A 20,506-nucleotide genomic window follows, 5' to 3' on the forward strand; every position below is an offset into this window, starting at 1 on the left:
TTTCGTTTGTGGTTTGGGATTGCGACAGACGTGGATCAAGTGACTGCATGCTGCAAAGTACGTAAGTAAGTAAGTAAGTAAGAAAGCTTTATTTGTATAGCACCTTTCACAGACAAGAGCCACAAGGTGCTTCACAACATAAAAAAAAATAAAAACAAAAAAACAAACAGACAATACAATACACCACACAATGGCCGAGACTTTTAAAAACATAGCAGAGCAGCCCAAAAAACTAAGCAAAAGCTTGTGTAAAAAAGAAAGTCTTAAGCTGGCTTTTAAAAGTGTCAACAGAGTCCAGCAAGTGCAGAGAGAGAACGGGAGACCGTTCCAAAGCCTGGGAGCAACAGCCTGGAAGGATCGCGCTCCTCTGGTTGAAAAACGGGTGCGTGGAACCATCAACAGATTTTGATCCACAGACCTCAGCGCCCTGGCAGGGGCATAAGGCTGGATGAGGTCACAGATATAGGAAGGCGCCTGACTATGTAGAGCGCTAAAGGTTAAAACCAAAATTTTAAAATTGATCCTGTAGGACACTGGCAGCCAATGAAGCTCCTTTAAAATTGGGGAAATGTGAGTCCTCCTGTTGGCTTGTGTCAGAATTCTCGCTGCAGAGTTTTGTACTAACTGCAGTCGATGCAACTCCTTCTTGTTTAGACATGAAAACAAACTGTTACAATAGTCTAAACGTGTTGACACAAAGGCATGAATAATAAGCTCTAAATCATTTCGTGACACCATTTTCCTGAGCTTAGAGATGTTTCTTAGTTGAAAGAAGCAGTTCCTCGTCAGCTGTTTACAGTGCTGTACTAAAGACATGTCTTTGTCAAAGATGACACCCAAGTTTCGAAGACTTGATTTTGCAGACTGGCCCAGGTCACCCAAGTACTGTTGAATACCTGGAATATGGGCATCAGGGGCGATAATCAATGTCTCTGTTTTGTCTGCATTGAGCTGAAGAAAGTTATTCCTTAACCACTGTTTTATTTCCACTAAACAATAGAGAAAGGAATCGAGCTTCCTGATCTCAGACGGCTTAAAGGATCAGTAAAGCTGGATGTCATCCGCAAATAACTGGTAAGAAACATCAGTGAATCTTTGAATGATCTTACCTAAAGGGATGAAATACAATAAAAACAAAACGCACATTAAGTCCAACATTTCCGTTGACATAAGATTATCCAGGGAAAATGATATATTGGCGACTGAACGCGCGTTCAATAAACCAAGGTGCAAGGCAGAAGACGTCACGTAGGCGCTGTCTGAGGCTCGCAGTGGGATTGGATGAAGGCAGCGGTCACGTGGAGTCCAGCTGGTCCGTGCAGGCAGAGACGTAAACACGGAAGTGCACAGTGGCGATGGAACTCCGCCACCAGGATACCAGCGCTGAGAAAAGTCTAGAACACCCGTGTCCATCCGAAGAGGTGTCGATGTAGATGTGCCATCTCACATATCAAAGAGAGGGATGTGGTAGAGGGAACGAGCCCGTCCTCGGCCACCAGCGCTGGCAACCGCGCCCAAGCGCACCGCTGCACACCTTCTCTTCACCTGGACACCGGCCCGCGAGCCTCTTCTCCTCTTGTCCAAAAAGGCTCTTTTCCTCAGTCTCCTGCGGATCTTACACGGCATCCGCAACAGCAGCGGATATTCAGGTGAGTCGGAGCCGATATTTAGGGGCGGAGGAAACGACTGGTTGTACCTGTCTCGTGTAACAAACAGGCTCTCCATCATCTCTTTGATATGAAACAAAGAGTCCCGATCGTAATCCCGTAAAGCCAAGACACCTCCATCTGTTAGTCGGGCTGCTAAATAACTTATGTTGAAAAAGTGACCATTAGTAGCCTACACAACAGGAGCCGAGCGATGGCCACGCCAGTCACAGGCGGCATCTTTAAGATCAAAGTTTGTCTAAAGCCCACTGCAGCAAAACACAGCCGCACACCAAACTTATTCCAGCATCTAAAACAGGTATCCGGCTGTGTGGGAGAAATACCACACTTTACAAGGGGAACAAGCGCGCAAACTCCCACTAAAAAGCAGCTTACTCTGGTGGAATCATTTACCCAAGTGTATTTTTTAAATCAAAAGAACAGTTGGAGCTTCAATTCCAGGAGGTAAGTAGGGGTTACTTTTGTTAAGTTTTTGATAAAATAAAGGCAAAACTTGTTTTGAGTTATCTGTCATTTGTACTAAATGTTTTCTTTTACAAAGTGTGTGTGTGTGTGGGGGGGGGGGGGGGGGGGGTGGTGGAAAAATCGAAAGTCAAATTTTTTCTGAAAAAAATCTGAGATTTTATTTTTAGGCCAAATCATCCAGGCCTAGGTTAAACCTTACTTGTGTCATGTGCCTTGAGGCAGCTTTGTTATGATTTGGTGCTCTATAAACTAAATAAACTGAATTAAATTGAAATTCTCCACACCCCTACCCAACACCCAATGCATGTAAGTACTGAACAGAGTTTGAGCCAGAACAGATCCCTGATGACACATCCCAGAATTCACTGGGAAGAAGTCAGAGATGCCCCTGTTCCACACAGCCCTCAGTGACTGTGTACAGGCCACCTATGATGTCTGACATTTGCTTGGTATCCCGCAAATTTTGAGGATGTCCCACAGAGCAGCCTGGTCAATTGGGACTGGGAGAAAATGTTTCTGCTGCTTCTGTTTTTGCTGCACATCACCAAAGTGGATCTGGTATGGAAATACATATTGATTTGACATGGTTTGCACTAAACATCCTTTCTGACCAGGCTCCATGCAAAATGAAATATGTTTGGCTTTGAACCACAGACCTTCTTGATGGGAGGCATAGGGACACTAGAACTGTGCCACTGTCCACCTATATTTGAAGTGGTAGAACTGCATGCAAAGCTAGTGTCATTAGATCTGAAACAAACCCAGTAGTAATTCCATCTAACCCAAATTGTGGTCGAGTCAGACTGATAGTTTTGTCCAGTTGTCTGATCAAGTATATGTTAATGTCATGTCTTTCCTGCCCTCTGCAGTCTGCACTGTGCATTGCAGAGATCGAACCAGTGACCCAGTGGTCACAAGTCTGCTATGGTCACTGCTCATGTACTGCCATAAAGCGCAATCCAGGGATTGTAGATATACAGATGTATGTATTCTCTCCTTAAACTCTGAACTCTGATAAGACAATAATTAGTCCTGCACTGGGGGGAACATGTAAGCTGTGCCAAACGCAGATGTGCAGCCGCCTTTATCTCCACTTTCTTTGATTGACATGAAAAACAATTCTTAAGGACGATAAAAATGGCACCCACTGGATCGTGACGACTGTGAATAAAACAGCCTCCGACCGTCACATTGTGTGATTTTTGACAGGCTTGCCTGCTTTCTCGTCCAACAAAAAAAAGAGACTGACACTCCTCCTACACTTCCATCTGTTGATTTCTCCGACTCCCTCCTTGTTCTTTTAAAAATCTCTACCAATAACTGGTGCAGCGAATCCTATGTTGTCAAGTGTGCAAATGTTGTAGGTGGATGCCTGGAGTTTTCACACCAAAGCCAGTCGATTAGAATAAATTCTATAAGTGAGCTGAACACACACAAGAAAAGGTAACATTTTGTTCAGTTGCAAAGTCAAACCTGCCGCTTTGCACCTAATGCGCACTGCTAAGACAATAAGTGAGGAATCAATGTATAGATCAGATGGGATCAAGGCCAAATAGCAAAGCCTTTTAAACGGATTGTGAGGGCTATCAGGGTTGGTTGAACCTCTACAGAAAAGGTCCAGTCTGACGTCTCAGTTGATGAATCAGAGTTAAACGTTTAGTGGGCTGCTGAGGCGCCGGACATCACAGGACAGTCAGCTAGCTAAAAATTCTTAGTTTATGCAATACATAATTTTAAGCTGCTCGAAACATTACATGCAGGCAGGTCCAGGACAGTGACACAAACTACTCCAACATTCAAGCTGTGTAACTGTGAAAGAACAGACAAAACCTATCTCCACACAGTTTCTCTAATCACAGCTATAACTTCTTCGAAGAGTGTCTTGTGGGCTTCCGCACTAGTCTCCTTCCTGCACAGTCAAAGAGTTTTGGATTACTCCCTGCTATAGACAGATTTTACCACACTGCTCTTTGTATTTCTCAATGACCGATGCAAATTAAGCCCAGTATTCAGTGACATGAAATGTTCATGTGTCCCCTCCATGATTTATCGAAGAAAAGTTGCGGGAAAAGTGATGGTTTGTCAAATTATTTATGGTGCCTGAAAATGCAGGGACTTAGGCCAGAAATACTCATCATCCCCAATTGGTTAAAGGAGAGCGCAGACATTTTTCATTTTATTTTTACCTAGGCTCTATTTTTTAGACATTTGGAGGGAAGGTCATATTTCCACTCGGGACAAAAAATTATTTGATCAATGCATTATAGATTTTGAACACAAACACTGCAACAGGATAACCAGCTAATTAATGCTATTGGACAGGACAATCAGAAACACAGTGTACAGCTACTTGTCGCCATTGAACAAGCGAAAACATCAGAGGATGCAAATGTGCATATTTACCTCACTAGATGTAAATAAAATTTTTAAAGATGACAAGTTGACTGCTATGGAGGAACTCGTACTGTAAGAAGCAGATTCTCATCGGACTCCTTGACTGCTTTATTACAACTCCATTGTGGCGTTGCACAGAGGCACAATTCCAACTGTCACAGTCCAATGACTTGAGCGCAATTTAATTTTCATAAAAATTCAAAGGTTTTTTTATGCTTAGTGTCAGAAGACAATGTTTCATTGCCCAATATCCTTTCATTTGCTGTTCATCCAGTTAATGAAAACATCCTCAAACAAATGTATAGTGTTTCATGAAACTTCAAAACCTAATACGACATTTCATTCACATGCTTGCATGTTGGAGTTAACACAAAACTCAAAATACATGAACGCTGATCCAGCTTCGGTCTCTTTATTGTCTCAGTGTTCTTTTTCCTGGTTGCAGAGCAGAGCTGTGCTGACTTGACATAATTAGCTCCACGGCACAGCGATTGCTGATGCAGGTAGTTGTGCTGAAACAGACGGCTTACGGCAGTTTTGTCTTTATTTTTGCTTTCTACTCCTTTTGTTTAACCCTCATATCTATGCCTTCTCTGACTGATGTGGCTTTTACAAAAGAATCTTTAAAGGAGACCTGCATTGAAAAAAATGCAGTCAGATTTTTTGAACAAAAAATGACTTACATTACACATGAGATCCTTCTGAATGTAGTAAAGTAAATCTGCAAGCCCAGATCTGTCATTCAACGGAGAAATCTTCATTTGAAAATGACAAATTTCCAGCTAACATTTAGCCCTCCGCAAATTGTCCCTCTCATCATGGACGCTACCGAGACGTCACGGACAAGACCCTCTCCCAGCATGCATTGCTCCAATTGTAATTTGTGGATTTACGTCAGTTTGCATCTGCACCTTTTTCTTGTCTTATACGGAAGGATCTACTTTTTTTAAAACTTCATATTGTCTTGCGGCACGTTTGGTGAGTACACATTTCTTTTATTTGTGCTTGAAAATTATTTTGGGGGAATTTTTCATACGCCCGTTTGATTGAGTGGTGTCGCATTGTCTTTCGCCTCCGGTACCATCACGGGATATGGAGGTGAGACCCGCAAAGAATCCCAGTCATTAAAAATATATAAACCTCTCTCAGCGTCCATGGAGCTCTGGGGCTCCGATTGCCGAGACATGCGGTGATGTGGATTTTGCAGCAAGAAGTCTGTCCTTGCAGCAACAGGTGTACCGGCCGCTTCGCATTAAAACAGCGAGCGTAATCTCAGGACTTGTGCCAAGTGTGCTTGCAGCTCCATTCAGTAGACACAGAGGTGATGCCGGCTGCAAAGCAGGACACGGGCGGTGTGAGTGGCCCGCGTCGGCGGTTAACAAGCTCGTTAACGAGCCAGCAGACCTTAATAAGTGCAGCGGAGGCAGAGAGGGGAGAGGAAGACGGCGCCCGCTGTTGATGTCCGTTGCTGATCTGAGCACACAGATCTGTATTTCACATTCATTGCAGCTTACTTTTGGATGTTGAAACCAGGATGTGTATAGGTAACATTACTAACAGATAAAATCAATTTCAATGCGGGATCGGACTGAAGGCGGGAGCGCGTCGTCTTGTCCCTTAAAAATTAGCACATTACTTTAAAACTAAACATATATCTGATGTTTTCACTTTATAAAACTTCAGCATGACAGTAGTTTTAAATAACTTGTCCAAATTAGTTTGGTTAAATTTGAACCATAAGTTAAAATGTATGCCTCTGGATGACTTGGGTGATATTGCCAGTGTATCAGTATGGTGTAAAAGTAAATGATTTTATTTTTTTGGTCACCAGTTCTCCTTTGTCTGCAGAGGGTAGAGTGGTTACTCCTGAAACTAGCTCGCATCTGTTTGCAGATGACAGAACAATACAACTCTTAGAAACTTTCAACAGGTAGGTCTCAACTGATTTTAAATTTTAAAAATGCTTGCTGCTGTCAGCCTTTGTTTCTACATTATGGTCTAAAAGTTATCGGACGACAATAATTAGATAATTAGTCCGATAATGGTTTTTAAGTTATCTAAAAAGATAATCGAAAATGAAACATTATCTTCGATAATTATCTGTTATTGGATTATCGGAAGTGTGCCCACCACTGATCGCAGCTCTGTTTCTTTTTTCCTGTTGTGCTACTCATGAAAGACAAAATACCTGCTAAATACAGTCTTATAGATGTAACTGGCTATAAAGTCATTTTCATATGAAGACATAAGTTAAAGGACATTATTATACATGGCACGTGCAGGTCATACCGGCAGGCATACCTGCCAGATCTATCTTGAGGTTCCCTCGTATGTGCTCAAATCACTAATTTAGAAGATCTTCACTTAGCCTGGAAAAAGAGTTTGTTGCTCTATAAAAAAGCCCTCCGTAAAGCTAGGACATCTTTCTACTCATCACTAATTGAAGAAAATAAGAATAACCTCAGTTTCTTTTCAGCACTGTAGCTAGACTGACAACGAGTCAGAGCTCTATTGAGCTGAGTATTCCATTAACTTAACTAGTAATGACTTCATGGACTTTCTTTGCTAACAAATTTTGACTATTAGAGAAAAATTACTCATAAACCATCCCAAAGATGTATCGTTATCTTTGGCTGCTTTCAGTGATGCCTGGTATTTGGGTTAGACTCTTTCTCTCCGGTTTTTCTGTCTGAGTTATTTTCATTGGTTGCTTCGTCCAAACCATCGGCATGTTTATTGGACCCCATTCCTGCCAGGCTTGCTCAAGGCAGTCCTACCCATTATTTAATGCTTCAATCTTAAATATGTCAATCTATCTTTGTTAGTGGTTATGTACCACAGGCCTTTAAGGTGGCAGTAATTAAACCATTACTTAAAAAGCCATCACTTGACCCAGCTATCTTAGCTAATTATAGGCCAATTTCCAACCTTCCTTTTCACTCAAAGATTCTTGAGAGGGTAGTTGTAAAACAGTTAAACTGATCACCTGCAGAGGAATGGTCTATTGAAGAGTTTCAGTCAGGTTTTAGAATTTCATCATAGTCCAGAAACAGCATTAGTGAAGGTTACAAATGATCTTCTTATGGCCTTCGGACAGTGGACTTATCTCTGTGCTTGTTCTGTTGGACCTCAGTGCTGCTTTGATACTGTTGACCATAAATTTTATTACAGAGATTAGAGCATGTCATAGGTATTAAAGGCACTGCGCTGCGGTTGGTTTGAATCATATTTGTCTAATAGATTACAGTTTGTTCATGTAAATGGGAATCTTCTTCACAGACTAAAGTTAATTATGGAGTTCCACAAGGTTCTGTGCTAGACCAATTTTTATTCACTTTATACATGCTTCCCTTAGGCGTATTATTAGATGGTATTGCTTAAATTTCATTGTTACGCAGATGATACCCCGCTTATCTATCATGAAGCCAGAGGATACACACCAATTAGCTAACCTGCAGGATTGTCTTACAGACATAAAGACAGGATGACCTCTAATTTCCTGCTTTAAACTCAGATAAAACTGAAGTATTGTACTTGGCCCCACAAATCTTAGAAGCATGGTGTCTAACCAGATCGTTACTCTGGATGGCATTTCCCTGATCTCTAGTAATACTGTGAGAAATCTTGGAGTCATTTTTGATCAGGATATGTCATTCAAAGCGCATATCAACAATATGTAGGACTGCCTTTTTGCATTTTACGCAATATCTCTAAAATCAGAAAGGTCTTGTCTCAGAGTTATGCTGAAAAACTAATTCATGCATTTATTTCCTCTAGGCTGGGACTATTGTAATTCATTATTATCAGGTTGTCCTAAAAGTTCCCTAAAAAGCCTTCAGTTGGTTCAGAATGCTGCAGCTCGAGTATTGACGGGGACTAGCAGGATGAGAACATATCTCACCCGTGTTGGCCTCTCTTCATTGGGCTTCCTGTTTAATTCTAGAATAGAATTTAAAATTCTTCTTCTACTTATAAGGTTTTGAATAATCAGGTCCCATCTTATCTTAGGGACCTCGTAGTACCATATTACCCCATTAGAGCGCTTCGTTCTCAGACTGCGGGCTTACTTGTAGTTCCTAGGGTTTGTAAGAGTAGAATGGGAGGCAGAGCCTTCAGCTTTCAGGCTCCGTTCCGGTGGAAACCAGCTCCCAATTCAGATAGGGAGACAGATACCCTCTCTACTTTTAAGATTAGGCTTAAAACTTTCCTTTTCGCTAAGGCTTATAGTTAGGGCTGGATCGGGTGACCCTGGACCATCCCTTGTTATGCTGCTTTAGACGTAGATTGTGGGGGGGTCCCATGATGCCTGTTTCTTTCTCTTTTGCTCCGTATGCATCACTCTGCATTAATCATTAGTGATCGATCTCTGCCCCCCTTCACGGCATGTCTTTTTCCTGGTTTTTTTCCCTCAGCCCCAACCAGTCTCAGCAGAAGACTGCCCCTCCCTGAGCCTGGTTCTGCTGGAGGTTTCTTCCTGTTAAAAGGGAGTTTTTCCTTCCCACTGTTGCCAAGTGCTTGCTCATAGGGGGTCGTTTTGACCGTTGGAGTTTTTCATAATTATTGTATGGCCTTGCCTTACAATATGGAGCGCCTTGGGGCAACTGTTTGTTGTGATTTGGCGCTATATAAGAAAAAAGTTGATTGATTGATTGATTTCAGATCCCGTTTTGCCACCATCGGAATATGTAAATTGTGGTCAAATGGTCCTCAGATAACACATGGACCGCCGTCGGATAGGTGCCCCATCTCGACCGCGCCTGGAGAGTTTTGAACATGTGCATTACACTCGGGGCCACCGGCTGATTTTGACCAACTGTGTGGACTTCTGCAGATGGCTGTCAGAACATTTTGGAACTGAAATCCGACACCTTTCGAATGTGCGCTAATTCATAAGTCCGACGCCACTCTGGCTATGTGTGACGGTCACACAAATATGGTTAAACTGTGATTGTCCTGTGTGAACCAGCAGACCTTTGCGCTATTATTTATTTTTATTTTTTTTTTTTTTTTGCTTTCGGCTGCCATCAATTGCTTGGGTCATCATAGCGGACTATCACCTTTGATTAAATAAATATGATTATGGTTAACAAAGACCAATGTTTTGTTTCTACATTACTTCATTATAGTTTTCTCCTGCATTTTCCCTGTGTTTTGCCACCTCCTTATTTTGGATTTATGTTTTGTGTTCTTTTGCCTCACAAACTGTTTTGATGTTTTTTGCACCTACCTTATATAATCACATGAGTTTTGGACACACCTCATGTCTGATCGCTGTCTGCTATTTTGGGTTCACGTCTTCAATAAATCGTAACACTGGTCTCAGTACTGTCTTGTAAACTTTTGCCCTCACTCATGCAGATATTCCTCGGTCACAATCACTCCTGCCACCTTTCTCCACCCACACTATCCTCTTCTTCACTCTCGACCGCTCTCCATTACTTTGCACAGTTGACCCCAAGTATTGAAACTCATCTGTCTTAACCACCTCTACTCCTTGTAACCACAATATTCCACCAGGCTCCCTCTCATTTACACACATGAACTCAGTCTTGCCTACTTTTATTCCCCTGCTCTCCAGAGCGAATCTCCAGGCAAGACTCAATCTGGTCTCTACTCTCACTACAGATCACAATGTCATCTGCAAACATCATAGTCCATGGAGAGTACTGTCTGATCTCATCCATCAACCTGTTCAACACCACTGCGAACAAGAAAGGACTTGGATCTGATCCTTGGTGTAATCCCACCTCTACCTTGAATGAATCTGTCATTCCTACTGCGTATCTCACCACTGTCAGGACTATCCTTGTACATACCCTCCACAACTCTCACAAAATCCACTCCAGACGTCCTCATACAATACCACAACTCTTCTCTTGGCACCCTTCATAAGCATTATGCTCAAAACCCCTAGTGGAGAATTAGCCAATAGAGGCTCTTTTCCACTAAGGGTATTATGCCTAAATCCCTTAGTGGAAAAGACTCTCTATTGGCTAATTCTATGGTAATAGAATTATAGCAAAATCTGGACATATTTTACTTCCCCATTAAATATTTTCTCTGATTGTAATTCCATGACCATAGGATTGCATTGTAGCGACAAAGACATTCAGTCTGTTCAAAAAGATTTTAAACCAGTTTCTCTTAAGTCGCTAAGTTTATTTGTCTCCAGATTATATTTTTATAAGCACTTTAGCCATGGTAGTAATAGATGTCAACTGACCAGCACTCACTGCTTATTTTGTCTGTTAGTATCCAACTTTTAATCTGTGAACACTATTAAAAGACTTTGTCAGACATTTGGGCAAAAAAAAAAAAAAACCTGTCTCATGCTGATCCCAATCAAACAATAATTAACTCCAATTTTCACAAACCTGTTGAGGTAGACTCGTTTCTCTGTGAACTGTCCTTGACCGTGTGTTGGGTCATCATACGGTTCATTCTGGACCACCTCCACTCCTTCCCCTCGGTCACTCTGCTCATGGCTGTGTTTGCTGATCATGTAGAGCTGTCCAATCCGGTACTGCAAGACAATACACAGGCAGGATAGGATCACATACTACTGGCAAACAATAAACAATTCAGTAAACCTGTTGTAAATACTCATACAAACAAAGATAAATCAACACATGCAGTGAACATTATTATACAACCCCAATTCCAATGAAGTTGGGACATTGTGTAAAATGTAAATATAAACAGAATACAATGATTGGCAAATCCTCTTCAACCTATATTCAATTGAATACACCACAAAGACAAGATATTTAATGTTCAAACTGATAAACTTTATTGTTTTTGTGCAAATATTTGCTCATTTTGAAATGGATGCCTGCAACACGTTTCAAAAAAGCTGGGGCAGTGGTATGTTTACCACGGTTACATCACCTTTCCTTCTAACAACACTCAATAAGCGTTTGGGAACTGAGGACACTAACTGTTGAAGCTTTGTAGGTGGAATTCTTTCCCATTCTTGCTTGATCTACAACTTCAGTTATTTAACAGTCCGGGGTCTACGTTGTCGTATTTTGCGCTTCATAATGCGCCACACATTTTCAATGGGCGACAGGTCTGGACTGCAGGCAGGCAAGTCTAGTAGCCACACTCTTTTACTACCAAGCCACGCTGTTGTAACATGTGCAGAATGTGGCTCGGCATTGTCTTGCTGAAATAAGCAAGGACGTCCCTGAAAAAGACGTTGTTTGGATGGCAGCATGTGTTGCTCCAAAACCTGGATGCACCTTTCAGCATTGATGGTGCCATCACAGATGTGTAAGTTGCCCATGCCATGGGCACTAACACACTCCCATGCCATCACAGATGCTGGCTTTTGAACTTTGCGCTGGTAACAATCTGGATGGTCTTTTTCCACGGACACCACGTCCATGATTTCAAAAAATAATTTGAAATGTGGACTCATCAGACCATAGCACACTTTCTACTTTGTGTCTACCCATTTCAAATGAGCTTGGGCCCAGAGAAGGCGGCGGCGTTTCTGGATGTTGTTGATGTATGGCTTTCGCTTTGCATTGTAGAGTTTTAACTTGCACTTGTAGATGTAGCGTTGAACTGTGTTAACTGACAGTGGTTTTCTAAAGTGTTCCTGAGCCCACACAGTAAGATCCTTTACACCATGATGTCAGTTTTTAATGCAGTGCCACCTGAGAGATCGAAGGTCATGGGCATTCAATGTTGGTTTTCGGCCTTGCTGCTTACGTGTAGATGGTTCTCCAGATTCTCTGAATCTTCTGATTATATTATGGATTGTAGATGATGGAATCCCTAAATTCCTTGCAATTGAACATTGAGAAATATTGTTCTTAAACTGCTGGACTATTTTTTCACGCAGTTGTTCACAAAGTGGTGATCCTTGTCCCATCTTTGCTTGTGAATGACAGACTTTTGGGGATGCTCCTTTTATACCCAATCATGACACTCACCTGTTTCCAAACAGGTGTTCTTTGAGCATTGATCGACTTTCGCAGTCTTTTGTTGCCCTGTCCCAACTTTTTTGAAATGTGCTGCAGGCATTCATTTCAAAATGAGCAAATATTTATATACAAATAATATATAATATAATAATAATAATAATAATAATAATAATAATAATATATAATATAATATATATATATTTATAAAAATATACAACCCCAATTCCAATGGGTCTGCAACGTTTACAGCAGAAACACAGGTCAGATCATGTGGGCTTTTGCCCGTCTGCTGCCCATTAAAGAGCACACCAGACCCTTTGCATTCTCTTTGCAGGTGCTGAGCCCACATGGAGGTGACACTATCTTGTTTTTGCAGACTGAGTGTGACAGAGCTTCATAGCTGTCTTCAATCGCGCTTTCTTTGTTTCCTCACCTGACACCAAATTGCCAAGGGAGGACCTACCAGGATCTAATGCTCCAAACAACACAGCTCCCGGGATCACTGGAGCACACAATCCATTCCACCGCGATATCAGTCAACTAAAGGAGGGGCATCAATTCAAAGAGTGGGTTGATCCAAGGAGAGCAATTTCAAGACAAATACTTACAGTGAGGAAAATAAGTATTTGAACACCCTGCGATTTTGCAAGTTCTCCCACTTAGAAATCATGGAGGGGTCTGAAATTTTCATCTTAGGTGCATGTCCACTGTGAGAGACATAATCTAAAAAAAAAAATCCGGAAATCACAATGTATGATTTTTTTAATAATTTATTTGTATGTTACTTCTGCAAATAAGTATTTGAACACCTGTGAAAATCAATGTTAATATTTGGTACAGTAGCCTTTGTTTGCAATTACAGAGGTCAAACATTTCCTGTAGTTTTTCACCAGGTTTGCACACACTGCAGCAGGGATTTTGGTCCACTCCTCCATACAGATCTTCTCTAGATCTTTCAGGTTTGGAGTTTCAGCTCCTTCCAAAGATTTTCTATTGAGTTCAGGTCTGGAGACTGGCCAGGCCACTCCAAGACCTTGAAATGCTTCTTACGGAGCCCCTCCTTAGTTGCCCTGGCTGTGTATTTGGGGTCATTGTCATGCTGGAAGACCCAGCCATGACCCATCTTCAATGTTCTTACTGAGGGAAGGAGGTTGTTTGACAAAATCTTGCAATACATGAACCCATCCATCCTCCCTTCAATACGGTGTAGCTGTCGTGTCCCCTTTGCAGAAGAGCACCACCAGAGTATGATGTTTCCACCCCCATGCTTCACGGTTGGGATGGTTTTCTTGGGGTTGATCTCATCCTCTAAACATGGTAAGTGGAGTTGATTCCAAAAAGCTCTATTCTGGTCTCATCTGACCACATGACTTTCTCCCATGCCTCCTCTTGATCATCCAGATGGTCACTGGTGAACTTCAAACTGGCCTGGATATGTGCTGCCTTGAGCAGGGGGACCTTGCGAGTCCTGCAGGATTTTAAACAATGAAGTGTAATGTATTACGAATGTAATCTTTGTGACTGTGGTTCCAGCTCTCTTCAGGCCACAGACCAGGTCCTCCCGTGTAGTTCTGAGCTTTGTCAGAATCATCCTTACCCCACAAAGTGAGATCTTGCATGGAATCCCAGACCGAGGGAGATTGACAGTCATCTTGTGTTTCTTCCACTTTCTAATAAATAATCATAACAATTGTTGTCTTCTACCAAGCAGCTTGCCTGTTGTCCTGTAGTCCATCCCAGCCTTGTGCAGGTCTACAGTTTTGTCCCTGGTGTCCTTAGACAAGCTCTTTGGTCTTGGCTATGGTGGACTGGTTGGAGTGTGATTGACTGAGTGTGTGAACAGGTGTCTTTTATACAGGTAACAAGTTCAAACAGGTGCAATTAATACGAGGGCTGTCCGTAAAGTATAGGTCCTTTTTATTTTTTTCAAAAACTATATGGATTTCATTCATATGTTTTTACGTCAGACATGCTTGCACCCTCGTGCGCATGCGTGAGTTTTTCCATGCCTGTCGGTGACGTCATTCGCCTGTGAGCACTCCTTGTGGGAGGAGTCGTCCAGCCCCTCGTCGGAATTCCTTTGTCTGAGAAGTTGCTGAGAGACTGGCACTTTGTTTGATCAAAATTTTTTCTAAACCTGTGAGACACATCGAAGTGGACATGGTTCGAAAAATTAAGCTGGTTTTCAGTGAAAATTTTAACAGCTGATGAGAGATTTTGAGGTGATTCTGTCGCTTTAAGGACTTTTCACGGTGCGAGATGTCGCTCAGTGCTCTCAGGCAGCGTCATCAGCCTGTTTCAAGCTTAAAACCTCCACATTTCAGGCTCTATTGATCCAGGACGTCGTGAGAGAACAGAGAAGTTTCAGAAGAAGTCGGTTTCAGCATTTTATCCGGATATTCCACTGTTAAAGGAGATTTTTTTAATGAAAGACGTGCGGACGGGTCCGCGCGTCGGGACGCAGCCGACGCGGCGCGGTGGCACAGGAAAAACACCTCCGTGTTGATAACCATTTGTAAAATCCAGGTGGCTTTTGATGGCTTTCAGTGGAGTGAGTATATGAGAAATTGTTTATCAGCTGGAGATGTTCCAACTTGTCCTCAAGGCTTCCAACAGAGGTGTTTTTCCTGTGGCGGAGCGTCGCGGCGGCTGCGAGCCGACGCTGCAATCCGCCCGCATGTCTTTCATTAAAAAAATCTCCTTTAACAGTGGAATATCCGGATAAAATGCTGAAACCGACTTCTTCTGAAACTTCTCTGTTCTCTCACGACGTCCTGGATCAATAAAGCCTGAAATGTGGAGGTTTTAAGCTTGAAACAGGCTGATGACGCCGCCTGAGAGCGCTGCGCGACGTCTCGCACCGTGAAAAGTCCTTAAAGTGACAGAATCACCTCAAAATCTCTCATCAGCTGTTAAAATTTTCACTGAAGACCAGCTTAATTTTTCGAACCATGTCCACTTCGATGTGTCTCACAGGTTTAGAAAAAATTTTGATCAAACAAAGCGCCAGTCTCTCAGCAACTTCTCAGACAAAGGAATTCCGACGAGGGGCTGGACGACTCCTCCCACAAGGAGTGCTCACAGGCGAATGACATCACCGACAGGCGTGGAAAAACTCACGCATGCGCACGAGGGTTCAAGCATGTCTGACGTAAAAACATATGAATGAAATCCATATAGTTTTTGAAAAAAATAAAAAGGACCTATACTTTACGGACAGCCCTCGTACAGGTAAAGAGTGCAGAATAAGAGGGCTTCTTAAAGAAAAATTAACAGGTCTGTGTGAGCCAGAATTCTTGCTGGTTGGTTGGTGTTCAAATACTTATTTGCAGCAGTAACATACAAAAAAGTATTAAAAAAATCATCATTTCCGGATTTTTTTTTTTTTAGATTATGTCTCTCACAGTGGACATGCACTTAAGATGAAAATTTCAGACCCCTCCATGATTTCTAAGTGGGAGAACTTGCAAAACCGCATGGTGTTCAAATACTTATTTTCCTCACTAAGTACATGCCTACACCATGCTAAAACATTATTGCAAATAATTTAAAAATAACAATGTCCAAATGTAACACACGCATGATACCGATTCTAGTTAGGAGTCAACCTACTTGCACCATTTTCTATACAACCATATTTCTTTAACATACAAGCTTTATATGTGTATTTATAGATATACATTTGAAATGTGCCATAAATAGCACAGAAAGAGGCACAATATCAAATCTAATGGTGTGTGATATGACCTACAATAATATAATATCACTCTGTTTTCTTCTAGATGTTTTGGCCAATGAGTCCTGGGACACACTAGGTAGTGAAAATGTGAATCCCAAGACACAGTACTGAGTCCCAGCCGCCCCATGCCACCTCACATGAATGCCACTGAATGCCACATGAAGACTACTGTTACATTGTTTGGCACATGTGCACTGAGTACTCCACAAGTCGCTCATGTAGAACACCGTGGGGTGCAGCGCCTTTTAATGTGGACGTGTAGGCGCCATGTAAATACAACAACATGACTGAATCTATGAGGTAGACAATGTCCCTTAAACGTGTCCCAGATCTGAAAATCTGAACAATAAGACAATATTTAATAAAGAACATTTCTGCTGTCAGCTGTAATCCTGTATACACTGTGCGTACATTTTTGTCATCACTCGAAATGACAACAATAAAAGCAGCTTGTGCGAAACCATATTTAATGTCTTGATTGAAATGTGCTTTGCATAAATGATAGCTGTGTTTGGGAGGAAAGCTGGAAAAACAGCAGACTTTTCAGTGTTCTCAGGCAGATTGCAAAACGATATAAAAACTCTATGTTTTTATTTCATTTTCATTTCAATTCATTCATCAAAAACATTCAAGCATATATTTCAGGTTTTTAGAAACAGTAAAAGGAACACTGTGCAGGCGAACTTGACCTCACCTCTCAGACTTTGTCCCTGTGCGCGGAGGTCTCGGGTTCTATCCCCTGCAGCTCTCAGACAACTTCTGAATTTATCGGAAACCAAAGTGTCTGTATCAGAGTGTCCTCAATCTTGGATCTGGGGGGCATTAAAGGTCGATTCGAGCCTTGACATTCCTGTCCAAACCCAATTCAAACCCGACAGGCATTTTGATGTTTCTGTCAAAACCTGTTATTTTTATCTGAAGCAAATCCCCGCAAACAAGAATAAAGATCCTGTATTAGATCCTGTATTTTCTTTCTTTTTAATGAACAAAAGCAGACATTCCCCTCATGTGAAGCAAACCTGCATACAGAGTAAATAAAGTCTTTTAATCTGTTATTGTGTCCTTTCATCTGGATCCATGATCACAGACACACTGGTGTCCAAATAAGACACCCTTGTTTTGGAAAAAACTTTAATTCCTTATTGCGGAAGCTGTCTGTGAATAAATGCAGCATTTTTGAACAAGTCCCTCGGTGTAATATAGTGGTCCAAGTGTGTTTTCCATTCTGCTGTCGCTTTATCACGCCACTGACAAAAAGCAAAAAAATAATTTATTTCAAAAGCTGAAAAAGCTTAATTAGCGCCATAGTATTAAATTTATTTGTGATCAGTGTTCACCATGATCTGTCATTCAGCTTTCTGCTTGCAACAAAAATACTCGTAAACCTCTGACAATCCACCAAAAACAAAACAAAACAAAACAAAAAAGGATTTCTAAGCAGTTGAGCACTGTGCTGTCCTGACCTATCCGGCCCGACCCGTCAGGTATCCACACTGTAGAGGGCATCAGGTCATCCTTAGCCGGCATAGAGAGCTGCTCCTTGGACATGTTTTAGATGAATATGCATTCAATGCCTTGTCCCCCACACCAGCAACAGAGTTGGAGGTACACACTTAGTCCTGTGACATTTACGTACAGCTGCACATGCGCACTCAGAATGTAACTAAGGTCTATTCAGTATATACAGCTGCTAATTTCAGTAGCTACTGCAGTGTGCTAAGAAAGGTGGCAAATGATGCCATGAAAGCAAAGTGTATAAGATTATGTAGATGCATTTTGGAAAAAGCTAGCGTAAACAAAAATAAATCCATGGCACCAAATGGCAGTTATTCCTTTTGCACGTTCAGAATTGGCTGGAAGTAAAGTAGAATAACATAAAATATAGCACAATGCTAAAATATCCTCGGCCGTATGAGCATTGTCTTCTATATAATTTCCAGTTTATCAGTTTGAACATTAAATATCTTGTCTTTGTGGTGTACTCAATTGAATATGGGTTGAAGAAGATTTGCAAATCATTTTATTCTGTTTTTATTTACATTTCACACAACATCCCAACTTCACTGGAATTGGGGTTGTGTATAAATATAACATTTATTGTTATTTACATTAATTATTAAGATCCTATTGTGTTATGTACAATTTTTACATGTTCAATCATGCTCCTCTATTCTGTCACGTGATATTTTCACAAGGAGCACAATGGAAGTAGGAGTTTATGCTTTACTGTGTTGTCTCTGTATCATTGACCCATTCACCTCTGTATGTTTATGTTTCAGAATAAACTCAATCAATCACAAACAATGTTTTAATGGCGTCTGCAGGAGGGTGTGCGTTTTTGCATATATGAGCTTTTGAAAAGAGTGGAAGTTAGCTTTGACCGCGTGTGATGCGTGTGCCCGCTGACGTCCGCGAGTTGTCTTGTAAATCACTCCAGAGGTAATATCAGTTCCAAAAACAGCATTTTCAGTTTTAGAAGTGTTTATTTCTTGCTAGCTTTTACATAATATATGAGAAACATGTTATATTTACCCAGAAATTAAGCGATTTTGGAGCACCATAGAGACCAGCCATTGACATCCCGATGCCATGCTACTCTGATTGGTTGTCACTCACCCACTTAAAAAAAGGGATTTGCATGATTCACAGTATAAACATAGGAAACAGAATGTGACTTTTGAACCTCTTAAAATAGGTCAAGTTTGGCCATCTTTGAACTTGTCCAAGGTGTGTGTCTCAAGAATGTTCCCTGTGACTTTGAAGACCCTGGCAGTAATAGGACTGGACTTATGGTGAGCAGAGACAGACGGATGGATGGACGGATGCAAAGCCTTCACAATATCTGATGGCCATATTTTGATGGCACCACTTAATAAATAATTCAAGATTTGTAATGTTTTTTTTATCTTTTGTAAGAGACATAACTGGATCCAATTTAATTTAAATATGTTGCACACTTCATATACATTTCACATTTCATTATAGTTCATGTCTTTAATTATATGTCATAAATAATGTTAAATTAAAAATTAATATTGGATGGCTATAGCATTTGCTGTGTTCAAAAATCTACACACAGCAACTTTAATCTGAGCAGCAAAGAGCTGACCAGACACTTCAACACAGTGAGAGGAAATGTAAATCAAATTTTTCAGTAAATGCTTGTTAATTGGATTACAGGTCTTGTGATTTGCGTTACATAAATTTACTCTGCAGCACATTTATTATTTGTTTATTTTTTGTCTAGTCACGCAACTTGCAGTGTAATAAGTGCCGTATTTTTATAAATGTGCATTCATTAAACACAAGCGTGGTTAAATAATTGTTGGGTTTTAGTTTGTAAGAAAAATGGAAGTTAACCCATTTAATTTATTCTGCTAAAGTTTCTGGACAGAGGGGTCCAGACTGGTTTGCTGTGCAATGTTGTCCACGCTAATGGCCTTAATAGATCTATGCTCAAACACACAGCAGGCTGATAAAAATAAAAAATAAAATATTGTAGCAGTGATTGCCAACTACTGGAATTATTGCAATTTCAGCATTTCTAATTTAACTTGTCAAACAGAATATAATGAAAGCCTTGACTGAATTGCATTACTCTTGTAAACAAATGCAATTCTCTGAACTATGTTTCTTTAAAAATCCGTGACCTTTTTTATATAACAATGAGACATGAGTTGAAAGCTTCAGCATGAAGTCGCAACTTGAAAAACATGGCCTTGGGGCATGCATAAACTGCATCAATCAGTGACAAAATATGTGGGCACTGGACAACAAACCACTAGTACATCCTCAATTACGGTAATACTTATTTTTCATATACAGCATTATCTAATGTTCTGGACTTGCTAGAAAATGAAGGCAGACATGATTTTTTCATAAAAGGCCAGACAAAATGATTGCTGCTACTTTTGTTTCCAAAGAACAAAATTTGGATGGCACACATTGGACGTTGTTCAGCTTCATAAATATAGTCATCACGAAAGAGCTCTTTGTTGTTATGTGACCTTGAGCATGTTCACTTTGCTAAAGCCATGGCTTTAATTAACTGAAGCCAGAGTTTTTGCCAGATTTTTAGCTTTAACCTTCAAATCTTTATATTATTTTGGATACTGGTTCTACTGGACTACTATTGGATTAACCATGGAATTGATCAGCTGGTCTCTGAATGCTATTGACACCATTTTTTCTACAAGAAGGTCAGGAGCGGGGGATCCTACCTGCCCAGATGGAACGTATCCTGTGGGCTATGTTCTCGACTCCTGGGGGTCTTGGCGTATTGCATGCTTGGCGCCTTTCTCCATTGAGGA

At 41.1% G+C, this 20,506-nt stretch overlaps 1 protein-coding gene across 2 annotated transcripts in view; it reads right to left on the bottom strand.

The window, feature by feature from the left end:
* LOC117525469 (cytoplasmic phosphatidylinositol transfer protein 1-like) overlaps positions 1–20,506 on the bottom strand; it is a 229,449-nt gene that overhangs the window by 49,682 nt on the left and 159,261 nt on the right. For both annotated transcript variants that reach the window (XM_034187312.1, XM_034187313.1), the window contains exon 2: positions 10,901–11,049. In XM_034187312.1, coding sequence (XP_034043203.1) covers positions 10,901–11,049 — 149 coding nt within the window. The remainder of the gene's footprint in view (positions 1–10,900; positions 11,050–20,506) is intronic.

Source organism: Thalassophryne amazonica, chromosome 15 (assembly GCF_902500255.1).
Source record: "Thalassophryne amazonica chromosome 15, fThaAma1.1, whole genome shotgun sequence".
Classification (NCBI taxonomy): domain Eukaryota; kingdom Metazoa; phylum Chordata; class Actinopteri; order Batrachoidiformes; family Batrachoididae; genus Thalassophryne; species Thalassophryne amazonica.